The sequence below is a fragment of the Atta colombica genome, unplaced genomic scaffold, assembly GCF_001594045.1.
Source record: "Atta colombica isolate Treedump-2 unplaced genomic scaffold, Acol1.0 scaffold141, whole genome shotgun sequence".
Classification (NCBI taxonomy): domain Eukaryota; kingdom Metazoa; phylum Arthropoda; class Insecta; order Hymenoptera; family Formicidae; genus Atta; species Atta colombica.
Window position 1 is genome coordinate 2,356,945 of NW_017259230.1, and position 19,531 is coordinate 2,376,475.

A 19,531-nucleotide genomic window follows, 5' to 3' on the forward strand; every position below is an offset into this window, starting at 1 on the left:
AGCAGGAAATCTGAAGGAAATCGACCTGCCTTCTCTTTCTTCTCATTTTTCTTTTTTCTGCATTTTCTACTTTATCTCTGTTCTTTTCACAGATTCTTCTTCGCACAGATTTCTTGGATGTGTGTGCAACGCGTACCGACAGTTTCGCACGAGAGAGATCGCTTCTTCTCAGAACGAATACCTTCAACGGATACCTCCCTAATTACTTCGGGGTTGGATTCTTGTGGGTGCCTGAGAAGAGCCTCTGGGCGAAACGCCGCATTTCTGGTAAGTCTCAAGAATTCTAAACCTCTGCATTCTCTTTCATTGTGTTCTGGATATTCTTTTGGCAACTCTGTACTTTGCAATATGATAAATAATGCTAAATATGCACATAGTGTCTATCAGACATTAATTGAGTATTCTCTCAATAATTTTGCACTCCTTAATCTAATATATGTTTTATATTACAATAGTAATCTGAATGTATGAATTACATAGTTTTATTTGAAATTTACTCGTTTTTTCACTCTTATAAAAATATTGATTTAAAAAGAATTATATTGATTTTATGTTGATATAATATAAATTCTTAAGAATTCCTTCCACCCGAAGGAAAACTTATGCAAGTATTATGGGCATGATGCGGCTAATTCTGCCATAATGAGAGCTCATTATTTAAATTGTTGTCTTATGTTCCTATCAACTAGCATCATTATTACAACACCGTGCGATAGGCAGGAAGAAACTTGTGCTAGATCGTGACTTTTCAGCATGCTTTTGATGCGCGAAAACATGATCGTTTTATATTATCGATTTTGTTATGTTGCGAAAATTTCCTTGACTTTCTATGTAAACATGTCGTAAGAAAAAAGTGAGAGAAAGTGTTTAAATTTAAAGACTATTGATACTTTTATAATTTGAAGTTAATATATTGAATGCTCTAAATAAATTATTTTTATATGGTTTCTTCTATAATTCTTTTCTGAGTGAATCTGAATTATCGTTCAAAGAAATATGAATTTTTCGCTCGATTGCTGCGTTTAACTTAATATCGGAAGGAAATCGTCGGTAGCGTCACAAAGCATCTTTAGGCGAAAGCCTAAAGAAGGATTTGCTGAAATATGCGGTATGTTTGCTCGTAACGGACAGTATCATCCTCCAGAAATAACTCGTGTCCTTTTTCGAAGAGTCCGCAGTGGGAGGTGAGATCGTCACCGTGAAGACAACTATACGATAAAGACCGTGATCGATTCATGCGGCACTCGAATGCACGAGCCAAATTTGACATACGCTCGGGCGTGGTCGTCGGTGTGGCCTTTATTTAATCCTTTCGCGTCTAATAGCTTTTGTAAACGCCTTTCCTTTCGCGGAGCCTTACAGAGGCCGAACTGAGAAGAATAACGGTTGCCTCGACGCCAAGTTTCTTGAGTTATTGCCGGCAATTAAAATGTTTCGGTGAATCAAGCTTTAGAGATATGAACGAGCAATAGAGGCCTTGTATTCTAATTAATTTTAAAATGGGTTTTACTTTAATTTGACAAATATTTCATTTAAGGTTTAATTATTATAATTGGAATATTTTCTCAATGAAGAATAATTTCAAAGCACAGGCTATTATAATTATCTTATATTCTTATAATCTTATAATCTCTTATAATCTTATATTTAGTTTTATTGTTAGTTTAGTTTTATTATATATATTGAATGTAAATTTATAATTTTGATATAGTCGCTTTTATTTCCTGAAAGAAGACGTACGAAAGATACGAAAGTTTTGTACAAAAAAAAACTTGTTGCTGTACATTATTAACGATTCTTGTTTTTCGCTATAATTAAGTATAAAAGTTATATAGGCTATAAAAATGCCAGTTTCTGCCGGTTATACCGGAATAGAGAAGTGCTCGTGCTAGAAGACTTACTCGTTTAAGGTAGACCGTTAAGGTAGAAATAAGCGAATACCCAAACGTGGCTTTTCCTCCGTTCTCCAAATGGGGGAAACGAGAAACCGGTGAAAATCGTCTTTTGCATCGCGCGCGCAACGATGTACCGTTCGTTTTGCCGATCGGAGTTGCAAAAAGTTGCACCGCGGAAACACGCATCGTTCGTCCTACCATGATGGTCTTCGTCAAGACACGGTGGTAAACGACGTCATGCATTATTTAGCAAACGCCATGGATCACTGCTCGCAAATGCAGTCGCATTCCGCCCACCGAAATTATGCGAATAATTTACATAAATAATCTGACTAGGAGCCTTTTTTTAACTCGTAACGTTATGATAGAAGAACTTTTGCGTGCCTAAATTAAGCCTTTATTGTCGTATAATAATTTTTCTGATAAAAGTCTAAGTATCATTCTTAAAAATATTAATTCACTAAAAGTTTTATTTTATATTGTGGCCACATAGAATAACTTGATAAATTAATAAATTATCGATTCAATACAAACAATTACATTAAGAAATACGCTTTTTAAATTGATCGCTTTCGTGAATTATCTTGAAGATTCAAACATGAAATTTTCTCTTTGAACAAATAATAATGTCGCATGCCCGATACCTTATATACGAAGGACAATGAATTTTTCATCGCACGCGATCGGTACATGGCCGTTGTACGAACACAACGATTTAACGCACGATTTCATAACGATTCCTAACGATTACGTCCATATTACCGCGGTACCGATAAAACACGTACTTGCACTGTAAAAAGTATACGATCAAGCATCACGAGTATTTCGCCGCCGAGATATGTTTCCATAAACGGTAACGCGTTAAGGCTGTATCACGCGTTGGAGCGACTGGAATCTCAATTTATACGCACATTGAAAAAAAAGATTGGCTACTGCAACAAATTAAATGGTAAAATATGGCATTTTTAATTAGTTGCAGCAGCCAATTTTTAGTTGTGTTAGCCTATTGAAATCCTATACTAACAATGCGAATAAGCTAACTCAATCAAAAATTGGCTGCTGCAACCAAAAATTAGCTGCTACAGCCAATTAAAAATGCTATGCCATATTTGTTCTGCAACAGTCAATCTTTTTTTCAATGCATTCATACAAAGAAAGTGTGTGTGTGTGTGTGTGTGTGTGTGTGTGTGTGTGTATGTGTGTGCTGCTACTGCAGCAAATTAGATGGTAAAATATATATATATATATTTAAGTTCAATTAGCTTAATTAAATAATCATTATTTTGCTATAACATACATCAAGAATTATTATCGTGCAATCTATTCTGATTAATTCTACATTAGCAATATAAATTTCATTTGTGAATTGCATAAAAATGGTTGAAGTTCACAGAAATAATTACTTGCTAAAACTAAAGCCAAGAACCGTTATTGTACACTCGGACTCGCTTTATCTCTCTTAAAAATGTATTATCTAATTTTATCTAAATTTAATTACACACTACGGCATCTAAAACAAACACTCAAATACGCCGTTGTACGCTTCGGAATTCCGCGTACTTCGCGGTATTCTTTTTCGAGCTCGCTCGCGCGCTTCGGTGAGCACCGGTGCGTCGCAACGAAGCCCGGTAAGTGTAAACTCCTCGTGAATGGCCTCTTATGCTTCGTGGCTTATGACATAATAGTTTCACTACGTGCGGCGCGTATATGCCAAGGAGCCCGCGGAACCGAACGAGAGAGGAACAGTATAAAACTCGAAGCCACAATACAAGACGAGCGCAGGCGAAGGCATTGACCAGGCGCGGTGATGCGTCGGCGTTTGTATCGGGGGCTTGTCGGTTCCAAAGAGACCAATAGGAATCACGCGGTGGCCCCGATCCTCGTATTACCGGAAGCGACGCGTCGCACATCATATTTCTTCAACCGCCTTGTTCGCGAACTCGCAACGATTCTCTGTGGATCTCTAATCTGTCAGATCTAGACTGTAGAATTTCTGTGGCTTCGTCGATAGACAGCGCGCACTGATGGGTGTGTGGACTACTAGATTGATAGGAAATAACGATTGGAATGCATAGATTAATCATCCGAATGATTCTTTACGTTAATACATGATACTTGATTACGATGTATGCAAGTCATCGGCAAATCTATTCTTATCACTACGATGACTTCGACATTGATATTTAATATCGCAATACTGATATCTTGTGCGATATCTATTATTTCCACAACCATACATTTAAATTGCATGTAAGTCTGGAATTAATTTAATATTGTGTATTTATCTTTAGTACATTTGCATCGAAATGTACGTTTCGGTGATCTATGGTTCAACAGAGAAATTACGAGCGTGACTTAACGGACCTGCTTGTTGCCTCGCTAATTTATCCGGCACCCCGACTTGGAAGCTTTTTCGAGGCCTTTATTTATTCCTCACCGAACAAAGTTGTTCGCGCGCTGAACACGTGCAATCACGCCGAACCACGCAGTTGATGATTCGCACTCGAGAGGTTTTCGAGAGTGAGCAACGTCCGAAGAAATTCGAGACCTCGAAAGAATGAGATGGAGAAAGAGAAGGAGAAAGAAGAAGACAAGCCATGCTCTCTCTGGAATATGTATTACCTTGGTATGAAGGAACGCCAAGGACTTGTTCACGTTCTCGATTTTGTGAACTCGCATGCGCCCGTTGTTGGGTTTGGCCAATCGCTCACCAGAAATGATCTCCAATAGTTTCAGTAATTTTTTGCCATCTGCCAGATCGGTGAATAGATCATCCACCTCCATACGCGCCTAAAAAGTCAAAATTCAATATAATTCAATTCGAAAGGATGACACGCACAAAGAGGTATTATAATTACAAAAAATTATTCATCGAAAGCAGCTTCAGACATCAAGATTAATGAATACGGAAAAATACCGTTAAATACAAAAATATTTTTGAGACAGATATAAATGTTTCATGAATATAATATAAATAATATAAATGAATATAAGATAAATATTCTTATCTTTTGCAACTTCCTTTACGTAAATCTTTAATTATTTAATATACAATTAAAAGCATTACCTTCAGAAGAAACGAATTGATCCATTTCGTGAACGTCTTCTTCTGGATGTGAAGACGTTCTTCTTGCAGGGCCTTAATGCGGCCCTGCTCGAACTTGAGAACGTCTTCCCTCTGAGTCATTCTCTTCTGTATCTGCGCACCACCCCTGTATCTGTCGACTCTCGGTGGCGGATATGTGGAGGCGTGTTCGAGACTACGGATCCTTTCTTGGGGTGCGGCGCTGGGCCCGGCGCCGGGCACATACTGCGCCCCTGAAACAGAAATCATCCGCTTTTGGAAACTCGTTCTGTTAGCGTAAATGTGGCGTAAATGTGACGTAAACACAGGATACGTGTGGAGGAAACACAATCATAAATGTTCTCCAGATGAAGCCTCGTGCGCGATTAGCATCTGTGACATCTCCTTTCTAGTAAGCACGTGTTTCAAAATCTGCAGGCCCCAAGAATTCATAATAGGAATTGAAATTAAATTAACGATGAATAACAAAATTAATATATAGGGGATCCTTTGAGAATAGCTCGAGGAATAACTATTTCAGAAGACCAAAGTTTTTCGAATCAAAATTTTTGCTATTAGTACAAAAATTAGCAGCAAAAATTTATTATTAAGAATGTAAAAATAAATTAAAAAGTAAAAAAGCAATATGTTTTTTTCTCACTATTGAAAAATTAAGAGATTTCAAAAAATATTATTTTAGCAATTTGTAATACGAATATTTCATATTTTTAAAAAATTAAAGTAACAATCATTTTATTAGTATTGACATTTCGAATAACAGGCGTCTAACATGATATTTATTGATCACTGTTTCGTAATACATTAATTGAAATCGAGAGGCAAAAATGACTCATACACAAATAGCTTCTGTAACTTATGATCTTTCATTATTTTAACGTAGATCGTTCTAACATTTGACCGCTGCAATATTACACTCTCAATTCATCATGATGTATTGAATAGCCATGTCGATAAGAAATTATCGAAACTGTGTGTGATGGAATTTGACCTTTATAAGATTCAAACTGTAGTGCTCGCTATCATTAACATATATATAACAAACATCTAAAAAAATAAATATATATATATATAAAACTAGATTTAATATAATACAGAAGAGAAAATTGTATCATGCGTATTAATCTATTAAATAGTTTAATACATTTTGATTAATAATTGCACTTATTCAACATTTTTTGGAGCAATTCCTTTTTGTCTCTTTCTTCCTTTCTTTTTCTCTCTATTTGAAAATTTAATTATACAGGCGAAAGCTATAAAGAAACATATCATCTTTTTCATATCTATGCGAGAATGATAAGACGTATCTATCCTAAAATAGAGTGGTAGGAGGTGCCATTGGCGTGGATATTGCGTTAAGATGAGAGTGATTTTTTTCGTGCGAGAGAAAGGAACAACAGACGTCCTTCTCGCGAAGATTAACGAGTCGTGATAACTTTTACGAGTGGCAGTATTTACGCAACAGGAAGATAAACAGCGAATCGAAGCTGGTACGAAGTCAACATTCAAAGTGGCCGTGTGAAAATATTCGCGACAACCTTAATCTGAATTTACAGGATTATGTGGATTAAAATGATCGAGAGAACAGCGTAGCCACAAATATTGAAAATTATCATTTATCATTTCTCAAACGATAAATTTGGACGGAGATGACTGCATACCACGAATTAATTTCTTTACGATGACGAAACTCATAAATATCATATCTCTGAAGATAATTGTTAACGTTGTATCAAAGTACTAATGAGGATAAATTAATAAATTAATAAATTAAATTAATAAATTAATAATTTAATTAATTGATAAATTTCGTTTCAAAGAATTGATGACGATTTCGTACCCGAAATTATTTAGATTTATATTAATGAGATCCGATTTTTTATTATCTAGTTAACTTGTTGTGATTAAACTTAACCTGATGTTTTATCTAATGGGCTTCATCTATTCATTCTTCATTCTATGTCATTGGATGAAGCTCATTGAGTGGAATATCAGGTTAAATTTAACCACAAGTTAACTAGATAATGAAAAACTAAACCCCAGAGTGAATTTAAAAGCATTACCGTTTACTCCATTGTAGATCTAAAGACCATGTTATTTTGATGAAATATCACAAATAATAAAAAATGATAAAAAGATGCCCCCATTAGGTCTCGTTACATAAGATTCGTTTAATTAAAAAGCAGAGTTTCGCAAAGTTAAACAAGCATTAAAAGGGAAGAATGTATACAGTATTTTAATTTCTTCTGAGGTTATCTGAGGACGCGAAACTCACATTTCATGCGCGACAACCCGATAATAAGAGCAAGTGCACAAACGACGACCGTGCACTCAAGACATGGTGACTCGTTTCTTACTGGGCGTTCGTGACTCGGCGGGATTATTGTCCTCGCTTATTGTCACTTCGGCTAATGCTGCGTAGACGTTGTCGTAAATTTTTTCGAGTCTCTAAAAGGACACGCACGAACGTGAACGCGAGCTTAAATTGGCCCGGCGAGCGCGAAAGAAAGAGGCGCACGCTAAAAAAAAAAAAAAAAAAAATGCGCAACTTTGAAGTGTCAATTATGATGGCTGTGTGTATGTACACACGAATGTGAATTTACAGGTGCGTGCGTGCGTGCATTTGTAGCTCCGCTAAGACGATTCTAGACCGCCAAATGCTCTTGCAAGCTGTCAGTTTGTCGAAAGAGTTGTCCTCACACATGTCTGCATAATTTTTTTATAGATTTCTAATTATACTGACGGAACGCTGACAGGAATTATTTAAAATTAAATTCAGAACTGAAAATTGAGAGTCGGCACTCAAAAGTTTACTGGTAAGCCTATATTCAGAAATTGTATTTTATAATGGATTACTAATTAATGTATCATTTTATTTTTAACAAGATTACAACAGAATTTATGCATTTTGCTATAAGTTAATTTATAGTAATTTATATAATTTATTCCTTTTAAGAATTCTTTGTGTATATGAGAAAAGAGGTTCTAAATCGATAGATAATAATCAATCCACAATCGTGTCAATGTTAATCAACGATCACTTCATCAATGTGTCATGATATTAACGATGCCAATTGCTAGAGAAAGGTATTAGAAAGTTTTTTTCTAATAAAAAATCTAATAAAAACGTGTTGGTTCTTCCTGCGGAGAGGACAAAGAAATGTATTCATGCTTCGAAGGATCAAGGACGTGCCTCGGCGAATACAGATTAAAGGATACGCTTTCACGAGCTAGCAAAATTCGTTTACATGTGCATGAGATTATTAAATGTAACATCGTCTGGCGGCTGCATGTGAAGTCATTTCCAAAGTCCAATTTACACGTCTACCGCCTGTGGGACACGCAATTCGAAAGTGGATTAATGCGACATTTTCGTATCTCCAGTAGTGACGCTTTCACATATTGATCGATTGAAAACGGAAGCTGGAGAATCGTAATTACATCTTGGAACATCTTGGAACATCTTGGTTTCCCGGTGTAAGATTTTATGCAAAATATTGTATACTCAAGAGATATGATGGAAAATCTGCGATACAAAATTTTTGATGCCAAAGATTTACAATATCGAGAATATAAGCTGCAAAGATCTATAGCATCGAAGAAGATCTATGCTATATAGAAGTAGCGGTATCTTGATCTATCTATGCTACCAAAGGATCTATAATATAATAGCAATGATTTACTGGTTCCACCTAACCAATAATCGAGTATATGACTATATCGACGATTTATGATACCATAGGTCAATGACGCCAAGGATTTACGGTCTATACCGATGCTAATGAATATACAACAATGAGGATTTACTAAGGATGCATAAAAAGTAGGATGCATAAAATATGCTACATACATACTGTCATTAAAATCAAAGATCTTAATAGTACGATGACAAGAAATTATGATATAGAAATTTTTGAAATTATAAAATTGTATAGTAGAGAATATGACCGAATGAAAAAAAAACTTAGAAGGGCAATAATTAGTAGCATCTCGACAAGTTTAATTTAGGCATTTCGGTGCTCACGCACTGAGTGTTTCTAACGGCAATCCATGTAACGCGACTGTAACATACGTACTTAGCGTAAATTCCTCAAGCGTGACGCGCGCAACGATACATATGCTCCCACAGCTCGCGTTAAATACATTTCGCACGAGTCCGTGGCTTGTAGCGAGATACAACATGTACGTAAATTGATAGCCGTCTCAAACGAGATGGCACTGTTTAACCCCGTATGTCAACTGATACGAGAAATCTCGGAGTCAAAAAATATAATTTCCTGATTTTTCTCTCTATTTCTAATTTAAATTATTTGTGAATTCAAGTGAGGCTGCTGCAACCAATTAAAAATGCTATGCCATATTCTATCATCTAATTTGCTGCAGCAGCTAATCTTTTCTTTCAGTGTTTTTTAAATTCTTTTTTACAGATACTTAGGATATTTTAATAATTGATATTTAAATTATTCATGAGATTCGTTGCTGTAATCATTATTATAATTGTAAATTGATAAAAAATTGATAAAAAAAATGTGCATTTAGACGTGCATTTTTTTAAATTTATTTTAAAGGATATTTATGATAATATAGTTTACATGAAATCTCGAGATATTAATTTGAATTACAATGTAATTTATTTCGTTTCAACGAACGATTTAACTACCAGACAATCTGAATATATCTCTGACAGTATGTTATTAGTCCATCAGGGCAAATGGTAGATCAAAGTTTCCGCCCGGCTTGTCTTATCTGCGGAGATAAGACAGGTGTGGTTATGAAAATATTCTTAACACTGTGTACATTAGATTACAATTAGATACTACACAGACCTAATTGTATTTAATGACCAGGAGTTCCATTACGCAAACTAATTACGTAACAAAATATATATATATATATATATATATATATATATGTGTGGAACAGACAGGAGGTTTTCAGAGTAACAGACAACATTTTTTTATCTTGTATTTACCAGAATAATAATGATGATTGTACGCCATTAGGTGCTTTCACTTGAGATATTATATTCTTTTATCGCGTCCTTCCGATCAGTAGCGCGATTCGCATAATCGATTTTTACGTAATTTAATGAAACTGGCAAAATACGCGAGGTGAGCCGCAAACGAGTGGTGACACCCAACTGATTCAGTTACCAGTCGAAGACCACTGACAGGACTCTTATCACGTATTGCATGTGTATTATGTCGGCCGGCTTATTTATGTAGCAGAAGCTAAGTACACTTATACGTGTGTGGCAATACATAGGCGTAGGACCAGAGATGAATTCGTGATGAGAAAATAAAGACGATAAAAAACCTAATGGAAGAAACGAACAATAGAATTGGCAATCGAACTTGAGACTATGAAAAATTGTATTCGTAAGATTCTATTGTCATTTTCGTGCATTGTGAGATGTATCGTAATAAAACATTATATTGTTATTATAAACTATATTATATTACAAGATACATTACAGTTCACGTCTGAATTGTAAAATGTATCTTGTAATATAGCTTTTAAGCCAAGTGATGAACTTAAACGATTTTGTAACAATATAATAAAAAGATTATAATAAAAAGATTATATTATAATAAAAAAATTAGCATACATCATATAATTGTAAAAAAATAAAAGGCAGCACGAAGGATGCAATTGTATGCATAAAACTAGAATACGTGGAACTTAATCCGAGTTTTTTTAAATCAAAGAATATATCGTTAAGGAGATATCTCTTGTGGAATGTTTACAAGTAACACGTACGCGACGATAACCGCGGCTTTAAATTTGATTCCGGCTGAAGTTCGTGCGAAAAAGTTCGCGAGAGTTGAGATGTCTGCGAATCATCAAAAACCTCTTCCTACTTTAAAGGATTTTTTAAGGATCTTTTATAGGAATATTTTTACGATGTTAGATTGTGATCTTTTATTCACAACTTTGATCCTTTTTCTTTCTATTTAGCATTTCAGAATAATTTCATTTAAAATAATAGAACAGAATAATTTTCACAAGCTTTAATATAATAAGTCTACTTAAAATATAGTCTACATTTCCTACATTTAATTATAATATAAAAATTTTTAGAGTAGTAAATATGAGTACAAATTAAATGTTTTATTTAAAGTAAACTCGCACAAGTTTAGTAAATTCTTTGAATTTAAGTACGTATCTCTAAGCTCAATAAATCTTGTATTATATAAAGCTTTTTTCGTAACTATATGCTATTCCGTGAACTTTATTTCAAAGAGAATAATAATGAATCCTGAGAAAACATGAACCTAATGTTTCCGTTCTAAAGTCATCTCTTTATAATCTTGAATTTTTGCAGAAAGTGAACGAATTTAGATTGTGAATGATGTCAAGTTGAAAATTAATTTGAGAGATGATTGACGACGCCGATGTTACTGACAAGATAATTAAATACTAGCCCTTTAATCATGGAGCCGTCAATGCGGCAGGAAGTGCGGAATCGCAGCGGAAATACGGCGATTGTGCTGAAGTTGGGGTCGGGTTTTTGACCAGGAGACATCTTCGCGCAATATGGAACTTTGTCAATTCAAGCTGCGCCAATGCGAACGAATAAAACTGATATATATTATCAAAAACGCAAAGAACGATTTATTACTTATAAAATTAAATTATAGATTAAGGAATTAATGAAAAAAAAGCTCTATAAATGACGGTGCAGAAATGGAGATAACGTTGTATATATTATGTTGTATGTATTATGTATATAATTAAATTAAAAAATTATAATTAAAAATTAATTAATAATTAAAGATAAATTAAAAATGGTTTTAAAACTCACGCTTTGTAACCTGCAGAGTAGAATATATTTTTGTAGTTTCAAAAGTAGTTCATATTTACTGTCAAAACTTTAACAGCATCTCTAATTCAAATTATTACTCCGATCGGTTTGAAACGCTCTAGAAATCGAATGTGTGCGATGAGGAAGATACCGATGTTTGAAAGGGCATTGTTGTTGCCGGCAGGAAGCGCAGAATTGCACCGGAAATACGGTGAACGCACCGAAAGAACCGAGAGAGGAGCTGCAAGACTAGCGGACCAGGTGAAATCGGAGCCGTATTATTATCGGCACTCGTCCTGCCTGGAAAGTGCCAGCTCGTTCTGTTGACACTGATAGCCGAGACAAACATTAATTCATTCTCGTATCGTCGTACCGCGCATATGTAACCAAGTATCCGAAGCAGAAGCGAGTTTCATGGCAACCATACCGTGTAGAATTTATAGCGACATTCAGTCATCTTCTTCTTATTTCGAGGGAACGTAGAAATTTAATCGCTCGGAAACATGATTTAATACGGCTATGTAATTAAGTGATTACATTTAAAATTTTCACAAAAGTGCTTCTTTTGGTTAAAGACTCGTTTTAACGTGTAGCATTCAAGATAAAAAACACGAATTAAGCATCTGATAAGAAACACGAACTCGTAAGATGTAATTAATGGTTTAACTCTGGAGTATCAATCATGTTAGGATAAAATAACGTTTCAAAAAATGAATGATAATTGAATTAACGGCTTGCTTATTTGTGCGTAAACGCGTACTCTCTGCTTTTAGAGTGAATGTCATTCTGAAAAGTAAAATCTCACTCTAAAGATTAAAAATTGAACTTTTTTTCAAGACTGGTTCAATTTTCATTCTTTGAAACTTCAGAGAATTTAAAAAAAAGAACAACACGTAATTTTCGTAATCGTCGAACGACTGAAATCATATGTCAATCTAATCGTCAATTGAGAAATAATTATTCGCCACATAATAATAATTTACCGTTGTCTCGTCACACATTCTTCTCTATTGACGTTGATAACCCGAGCTATCTGATTCACATTCTCATATCGAAGTGTACATACAAGGAAACGCAATAACAGCTTCGAAGTTCAAACGATGATGACGACATGCCTATATTTGGTCTGTAACCATGAAATGGACTGGGACCATTTTTCGAGCATTCATTGCACCGTTAAAGCTATTCATTTCAACGTCCCGCGTGTGATTCGAGTTTTCGAAAGATTAAAGCGACGAGTACAGTTAATTATCGCATAAAATCGTAAATGAAGTTGGAATTAAATGTGTTAAATTATTTAGTACGCTGTCCTCAGACAACACAGTGTCCAAAATCGAAACATAAGACGTTTTTAATGTCTTAAAAGATGTGTTAAAAACGTGTCTTATGTTTCAATTTTAGACTTTGTATTGTTTGGATCGTGTCATAAAATTTATATTAATACTTTCATAATTTATTTGTACGCGAAACAGAATGGCTTACGCGCTACGAAGAAGTGCATATTTTTCCTATTACGAGTTGCTTCTCCTTCGCAAATGACGAAGCTTATTGAATCATCTCTTTATGATTATCCATAACACCTTGAGAGTGAAACGGATAAATGAGAAATATTTTTTTATTCCTGCAGAAAGAATTTTTAATATATGATTACGTAGACATTATTCTGTGTCATCTTTTGTTGAACATTCCACAATAACTGTCTTTATCTTTTTGCGAGCACGTGTATGTTGATACGTTCTATAAAGTGTCACATGACTTCTCATCATCTACATACCACTCAACTTGTAGTTTCTATTTACAACTTGTCTTTATTTCTGGAAAATTTCGAGAAATAAACGAAGTATGCAAAATATGATACATAAACTATATTTACTCTAATCATTATAAGAATACGATATTTTACTTGATAAATTATTTAAAAGTAGTTTAATTTCACTTCGTGATGTTCTCCGGATAAAAGCAATTTCGATATAAAAATATCATAAACGAATGTATAAACATGGATATATAAATAGCTTGTCGTAGCCCTCTCGAGCGCATGATAACCACAGCTCGTCCTAACATTTCACGGTTGGCGGATTAAAGCGAAATTGCGGGTAATTGTGTCAATTGCTCGCGGAGTAATTAGGTGAAAGCACGTACGAATGATTCTTAGAAAACTTAATATGTCAATTCGCAATTGCACGACTGTTATCTATCTGCAGATTTGCTGAAGTTCGATTGAGGCATATTTTTTTCAATCGTATCAAATATTGCTGACTCAATTCCTTCACTGAAAATTTACTTTCAAACAAAGTAATCGCGTTTCTTGAAAAGAACTCAATATTTTATTTTATTGTTCTATAATACTGGATGAATTCTCGATGCCGACGCGAAGCCTCATGCCGACGCATAACAGTCTCAGCTCTTCTAAGAGTTCGAAAACGCTTCAAATGACTCAGCCATTAGATCGCGGAACGCAGAACGTTGCTGATTTGAGACTTGCATACTCCGAATCCAGATTGCGCAATAGACTTGTTGAGCATCAGCGAGATTCGTCGCTGTTAAGACGTCACCGTAGCATTCTGTTTTTAATGGCGATTGTAATCTCCATATAAATTTTCATAGATGTCGGAAAATTATTCCACGAGAATGTACGCCTTAATTTTTTTTGTATGACTGAGAAATTAATTCTATGAACTTTATCTACTTTATCTACATCGGCCAATCGAATTGAAATGTGAGATCGTTTCGATAAGTTGTGATAACAGATTGACGTTAGAAAGCTATCGCGCGTAAATCGAGTAACACTTTGTTTAGAAAATGTCGCCATGAAATAGAATGTCTATTTGAGATAATATTCAGTATGTAAGCTGATTCTACAAATTTCGCGTAATCTTATAAAACTGCTCGATATCATACATAGTTTTTCTTGTGTTTTATTCTAATTTTCCAAAGTAACTATCTTTATTCTTATGAGACTATAAGAACTTGGATTACGTTTTGCAATTATGTCGATTAGATAGAAGATAAAATTTGACTTTTTTATCTATACGCAAAACAAATATTGCGTAAGATTGTATAAATATCTCTACGATGACTTCATATTTCTGATGACATTGCCGGTACTTCGGCCAGTTTCCGTTTGTCTCGTAGTTAAATGTTTATAAGACGTAACTCGTAAGGATATGACAAGACTGTGACGACACATACATCCTCCTGTTCCTAAATATTTATTTTGCGTGTTCTGGCAACGAACAGACGATTGGAATATTTTTAATTATTATGTTACTATAAAATCTTATTCCGAAGGTTAATTAATATAAATATACAAATTTATGTTAAAAAAGTAACAACACAAAAATATGACTTATTTGCAATAAAATTCGCAATAAAATTTTGCATAAAAATAAAAATACGTAAAATATATAATAAAAATTATATTAAGTTGGCTAAATGTAATCGTAAATGAAAATTTATTCAAATTGATATAAATATCTATTAGTTTGGAAAAATAAAATCACAATAGATTGTGAATCATTGCTCACAAATTTTCAATAATTAAACATGATAAGTTATATCACGATTTATTTCTTACAACTTGAATTAAATTTATACATTGATATAACAATGCTGACGGACGTATTTTCATCCCATGTCCTAATTAATCTCGAAAGGATTGTATCATATAGATTGACGGGCTTTTATTAACGTTGGAATACCGCGAGCATATAATTACATATCGATACGATTGACTTCTTGAACGAAGTGTAATTTTTGTTTCTCATAAAAATCATCTCTAATTGCTGTTCTAATTGCAACATTCATTAAGGTGTGGGAGTAAAGCACTATACAAGGTCGGAACGATCTACCACTTGTCAATCTGACTGCTAGTGAAATTTGCGGCTGAAATTGACCCCAATTTGAATCCAGTCTACTTTATTCCGCCTAATTAAGAGACGGTTTGAACATCCGGTAAACAAGCATGCGCTGATGTCTTATTATGAACAAGTCGCGAATCTTTATGCAGTTTCTTCTTAGATATTTGGTGAAACTAAAAGAATGCGCTTCAACTCATATTGCAATAAACACTTAAAGGAATGCGTAAAAAATTAAAAATATTATTTTTCATTGACATATTATCTGTTTATATTACTTTTAATCTCGCCACATCGTCTGATATAATCTTATTATTATATTGAGGATTAATTGAGGATTAATTTTTTGTTTACTTTTTAAGTTCGATCAGCATTAACTTCTTAAGCAGCATTAAATCTGGAGTTTTTAAAACGGATAGTGCCAATTTGAATACGGTCCTTTAAGTATATATGATAATAACCGAATGATTATTTAAGAAGATATTTTTTTGGAACCTTCAGCAGTATAGTGGTAAAATCTTTTTTGTATCGAGGGATAATACAATTCTTCCTTTCTTCTTTTGCAAGTTCTGTCCTTTTGCAATATCTATTATCGCATATCATACCTCAATAGAAAATCGCGGTAATCTCCACGTAATTGCCGTAACATTTGCACAACGACTCGTTTATTGCCGGCCCCGTAATCTCCACATTCTACGCGCATAGAGATGCGGCGGAGACAAAGCGGCCGCTGTTGGATACAGGAAATATTTATTACGGTAATCAGTAAAAACAAGAAGAGATATGAGAATTGTTTCAAAGATCGCATCGCCCGATTCTGTTTCGTTTGCATGTATGATATGCAACAGACATGAATTAAGGTCACATGGATTATAATTGTTCGATTTATATTGAGTCAATGATAATTAATACAAACGTATTAATGCCCAAAATTACTTGTAAAAATTAATATTCAGAACTTAAAATTTCAAACTTTCTAAATATATAATATCTATTTCAAACGAAATGTGTACACTGTTAAAAATAAAATGTTAATTTTAACTTAAAAATGTATAATAGACTTTCTGAGATGTGCAAAAAAATGGTAATTTCAAATTTTTTTTTACAAAAATGTTAATTTTAACATTTTTGCAAATTTCAGAAAGTTTACTATATGTTCAAATTAAAATTAATATTTTATTTTTAACAGTATATGCTATATCATATACAGATTATAATAAAACTGCAATGAAACTGTAACGAAAAGTAAAACTATTATTATTAAAATATGTAAATTTTTTAGTCCGATTGTTAAGCAAAAATTAATAATTAGAAAGGTCAAATAATACGAGCAATATTTATTAGATCTTTAAAAATAAACTTTATTACAACATAGTTTTCAAATTCTTAATGTATATATGTTATAATAAATTAGTTTATTTTTAAAAAAGATAGCATCCAATAATTTTTTATTAATTTTAAAAAATATTATTTTCAAAAAGCTAAAAGTTTACTTTTGATTACGAAATATTAAAAATATCTCTAAAAATAGTTTTATAATAGCTTTATTTGTTATATATCGCGGACAATATCATCTAAAACTATCATCTAAAGTCATGTCGTTAGAAGCTTTACTTCCGATCATCGCGGCACGATTTTGGTGTCGATGCAGCGGAATTTATTCGTCGAACTCGTAAATGCGGCAAACAGCAATTTCTTTTTTTCGTATGAACACCATTGGCTGGTTGGCGTCGCATTAATAACTTGTTAATTTCATGCGGTAACGTAATTGCTTAATACACACATACATACATACACACACACACACGCGCAGATTATATGCGGAACAAGTTCTTAACGACATGAATCTGTGCACTTTTGCGATGACGTTTCCTGCATGGAAACCGGCAAAGTCGCCACGTTTTAATAAGAAAAAAGGTCGATCATATAAAGATGGAATCTTTCTGTTTTACTGCCGGCTTTGATTTAATGCCTGGCGTTTAGTTCCCCTCACCAGTGATAAATGAATTCTAACACATACCAATATTAGGTGAATGATCTGTGGATGAAGATTATTGATACTCCATTCACAGTATTAGTTCTCATTACCTGATCGTCAATTTAAATCAAATTTACCCAATCAGGTAATGAGATCTAACACTGCGAATGGAATCTTCATTTAGAGATCATTTTGGCAAAAAATTACATTTAATTAATTAATTCGACGTTAAGTATATTATAATTGTCATTATACCTAAGATATAATTGACATTATATCTAAAAGAAATAATAAATTCTTCATGAGCCGTAACTCATATTCGAGAATAATAACTGTTACGGAGTTGATTCTATAAAAGTAACCACGTCCTTTCCGTTCTTGTTTAATTGCTGAATGAGGTAATTTTGCTTGAAATAATTATCCATTAGAATTTCTAAAAAGAGTGATATTACGGCAACTATATGGCAGCAACTTTTTGTTTTTATTTTCTAATTTATAGACAAGATACTCAGAGAAATGCAACGCGTTTCGTAAACACGCGAGATACAAGGGAACCTAACGTTATTCGATTTGAATTTATGACGAAGATTAACTGTAATTATTGCGGCGAACGACTCCTTCCTAGATGACCTCCCTATTACGATGTGTGAATGAATCATTGGTTTATTTCCTGCAGGCGTTAAGAATCATAGCTTTCACGAAACGTAATAAAATATTGCGAGACTTAAGGTTTCTGTGTGTTCTATCAGAAGCGCGTTTGAACTGGTCAATTACCTTTCTGCGATGCTTAACGAGCGGAATGAGCACAGAATTGATTAACATATTTTCTTTTTTTTCTTAATAAGACGCATGGCATATATCCAATGCAGTCTATATCAATTACATAATTTATACACCCTATGTCTTGATTGTATACTTTCATCAGACACTTCTTACTGCAAATTATACCGTAAATCGTTTCAGTTGAAGGAATGAAAAAATATGAACAATTTCCAACAAGCAATTGCTATGAGAGTATCATTTGATACGATGTGTTCGTTTTTTTAATTAATAATTAAAGTTTTTTAATTTGTTCTAAATATCTTCGAGCTATTTCAAAGAACATAACGCGATGAAAAGTCAAGGAGACGGTATAATGATACACTATTACGTGATATGTAGTACGGAAACAGGTTACTGATGGGTCGACGAGGCTAGCCGGCCGACGTGAATGGAAGGTGCTATTTCACGAAAATGCCGTACAACACAATGCAGCGGTATCTAGCCATGGTATCTCAAGCGCTTGCACATGTGAGACACACGAGAACGCGTACCGACACGGGGTGTCCTTTGTAAATTTCGACTTAATGGCTTTTATACTCCCACGTGCCACATTCGTCTTCTTCCCTCTTCCTCCATTATCTTATGCGAGTCGCGCACCGTCTAATACTTGTTCGACAAGACTGTATTTACGCCCCATTGTCTCCCCCATTCGCCCTAAGCGAGGGTTTAATGCTTCAATGCGTGAAATAAGTATGTGTGAGCGAAATTTGTAAAGTTAATCAAGTATAATCTTAAGGCATTCATGGTATGAAAGATATAGAAAGATTCGTATATATTTCTTGTGATAATAGGCTAAAAAGTTTGGAGTTGAGCTTTTTAATATTTAATAATATTTTATATAATATAAAAGCATTTAATAACGAAACGAAAAAAGGATTAATGTAAAGCGCATATAATTTTCTTACAATACAAGAGTATCTATGAATAGCTTCTAATTTAAATGCATTCATTAGACTAATGATATTGTTTTGCAGCTCTAATGAGAATTTTGACAAATTAGATACTCACATAAGATGTAATAATAAGATAGATAGACATAATAAATAGAAGCTCTGTGTGTTTGCTAATTATTTTTAAGCTGGATTGTGAAGA

General features: G+C 33.8%; 1 protein-coding gene across 5 annotated transcripts in view; it reads right to left on the reverse strand.

Annotated features, from left to right (window-relative positions):
* The window catches only part of LOC108684942 (spectrin beta chain, non-erythrocytic 5), a 78,023-nt gene that overhangs the window by 33,192 nt on the left and 25,300 nt on the right, over nt 1-19,531 (reverse strand). For 3 of the 5 annotated variants that reach the window (XM_018189491.1, XM_018189489.1, XM_018189490.1), the window contains exons 1-3: nt 9,950-10,103; nt 4,963-5,213; nt 4,518-4,685 (exon numbers count right to left, since the gene is read on the reverse strand). In XM_018189491.1, the coding sequence (XP_018044980.1) occupies nt 4,518-4,685; nt 4,963-5,213; nt 9,950-9,977 (447 nt within the window). In that variant the 5' untranslated portion in view covers nt 9,978-10,103. Of the gene's footprint in view, nt 1-4,517; nt 4,686-4,962; nt 5,214-9,949; nt 10,104-19,531 lie in introns of those variants that run through there. The other 2 variants (XM_018189493.1, XM_018189492.1) reach the window with 1 other exon arrangement.